Below are 2,561 nucleotides of genomic sequence, written 5' to 3'. Positions count from 1 at the left end.
GCATCTTGGTCAAGGGTGAGTATGTATAGAGCTCAGAGGCAGGCAGCGCCAAGATCACGGGGAGTGGATTCAGCCTGGACTCTCCGAGTGCAGTGGGGTTGCCCTACACTCACGGAAGTCTCTGGACACAAGCCTGGGTGCCCAGAGATCCCCTCTAATAGGAAGAGAGTGTGAGCTGCTCTTTGGGCTCTTGGCCTCCAATCAAGAAAAGAGTCTCCATGCACAGACTGGTGCCCGGTGCCAGGTGCTGGTGGGATGCAAAGGTGATCACAACACAAGTCATTATTTACAGAGAAGGACTTTCAGGGTATGGGAGTGTGCTGTATTTTGATTTTTACACATTCATCAAAATTCATCAAGACATACACTTACAGTCTGAGCATTTTATTGTATGTAAAATGTACATCAGTGACTTAAAAAATCACCTGAGGGAGACACTAGGAAGGAGGAAAATTTGAGTGGGGACTACCAGGTAGGTATGTGCCTCCTGCACAAAAGCCAGAGAAGAAAGGACTCCATCACACGGGGGAGAGATGGGTGTGGCTGCCCGCCCCAGCAGGGGGCCCCTGGAGTGCGCGGATGGGTTCTGTGCCAGGAAGCCCAGGTCGGACGCGCCCATCTGCGTGTGCACATTTTTACCAGAACCCTCCCTCCGCACAGGCCTCTCTTCAGTGTGGAGTACACACCTAGACCTGCCCCCAGGCTGGGGGCAGGCCAGTTAGCTCTTGGTCCCTTTCCCGTCCTCAGCCACACCCTCAGGGTTTGGGGAAGAGGCTGGGAGAATTCGCCCCCGACTTGGAGGAGGAGGATCTGTCAGCCTGCAGCTTTATTTCCCTTCAGTCCACCAGTGGACCTCCCTCTTGCAGATGAAAATTGGGGCAGGCACAGGCCATTTGCAGAGAGGGGCTCTGGGAACACTCTGCGGAGCTGCCCCAGATGACAGGGTGTGAGCCGCCAGCGGCTTGGGGTGGCTGACTGGGAGCCGTGTCTCATCGCTTGGGAAGCCGGGTGCAAGCGCCAACAGCTCCCCTGACGCGGGAGGTGGGGGTGGGGGGCAGGTGCTGCTCCAGGGAAACAGCAGCCCCCACTCCACCAGTCTTTCAGTTGGGCAACAAGTCCCCCATTAAGCATCCCACGCACCTGGCGCATTTTCCCTGGGGGTCCACACCCTGGTGAAGCCCGTGCCTGGCCTCCTGTGGGGAAGGGGCAGCCCTTCCTGGCGCCGGAGCAGGAGGTTCCCGGAAGAGGGCGGCTCTCTGGGCGAGGCCAGGCCTGGGGAAGGGGCGGATCCGCCACCGCAGCCCCCAAACAACCAGGCCACACCCCTCTTACCTATAACAGGTGAGAGCTCCCCCACCCAAGCCTCCCTGGCCAAACTCGCCTTCTGCCCTCTCTAACCTTGTAACTGCCATGACGAGGCATGGCTGGCCCCTGCCATCTTCCCCTGCTGAGCTGTCCTGGTAACGTTCCCAAGCCCAGCCTCCTCCAGCTCCAGGAGAGAGGCTCACGCTGTCGACCTCTATGGGGAAAGCCACCAGAGAAGGAGCAGAGTGGCCCAAGGCAGTACCCAGCTCCTGGGGCTGCTCAGGATTCGGCAGTGCCTGTGATACTGCCAGGTTGAGCGAACACAGACCAACTCACTGATTTTTTTTAATCATTTAAAAAAAACAAAAAAACCCTCCTCCAATTGTCAGGAAGGAGTTTGAAAACTATAAGCTCAGCAGAACTGGGGGCCTTTCCTCTTCCCAGTGTCAGGGAGTGGCAAGTCTAGAAAGAGGAGAGGGTTGGCCTGGAGCCTCTAGGGCCATCTTTGTGCTGTGCAGTGCCCTGCCTCCGCCACTGCCCCCCACTGCAGCCCTGCCTCCCTCCAGCTCTGCCCCCATACCTTGCCCAGTGCCCACTGCTCCCAGGCCAACACATACGTTTTTCCAGCTTTTGGGCTATGAGTGGACTGCACCGGATGAAGCCAACATCAGAGACGAATGGGACAGCAGAGCGGTGGTGGGTACTCAGCCCCAGGTGGAGGCGCCCAAAGTCCACTGCACTGTGGATGGTAGAACTGCTCCTCAGCCAATATACAAGTGGCCCTCAGAACAGGGACGTAGCCAAGGAGGATGGGCTTCTGCCTTAGGATCTGTCTCCTCCACAGCCCAGCCATGAGCTATGAGGGTGCCCTGGAGACCTTAAGACTGGGGAACAGGTCCCTGGGGCTGTGAAACACTCATGGATTGAGAAGAGGACGGGAACAGAGAGTCAGGGCTGAGCTTCCTGGGTGAGGGGGTATGTCCACACAGGGACGACAGCTCCACAGAGAACCATTGGGGGTGGGAGTGCAGGCTGGTAGGGCTTGGCTTTGCTGTAGGGGTCAGGGCTTTGCTGGGCACCCTACTCCCCAAAAGTGGAGATTGGAGACAGCAGGCAGCAGCCTGAGGGGGTGAGACAAGCACTCCATCACTCCATCACTCCATCTCACTCCATCACTCCATCACTCCATCTCACTCCATCACTCCATCACTGCATCACTCCATCTCACTCTATCACTGCATCTCACTCCATCACTC

General features: G+C 57.6%; 1 protein-coding gene across 1 annotated transcript in view; it reads right to left on the bottom strand.

Annotated features, from left to right (window-relative positions):
• Positions 1-2,253: 2,253 nt before the first annotated feature.
• The window catches only part of IGFN1 (immunoglobulin like and fibronectin type III domain containing 1), a 66,279-nt gene continuing 65,971 nt past the window's right edge, over positions 2,254-2,561 (bottom strand). The window contains 1 exon segment of the mRNA XM_031934838.1: positions 2,254-2,385. Within this exon segment, the coding sequence (XP_031790698.1) occupies positions 2,254-2,385 (132 nt within the window).

The sequence above is a fragment of the Piliocolobus tephrosceles genome, chromosome 1 (assembly GCF_002776525.5).
Source record: "Piliocolobus tephrosceles isolate RC106 chromosome 1, ASM277652v3, whole genome shotgun sequence".
NCBI classification, from domain to species: domain Eukaryota; kingdom Metazoa; phylum Chordata; class Mammalia; order Primates; family Cercopithecidae; genus Piliocolobus; species Piliocolobus tephrosceles.
This window is presented reverse-complemented; position numbering and strand designations above follow the sequence as displayed.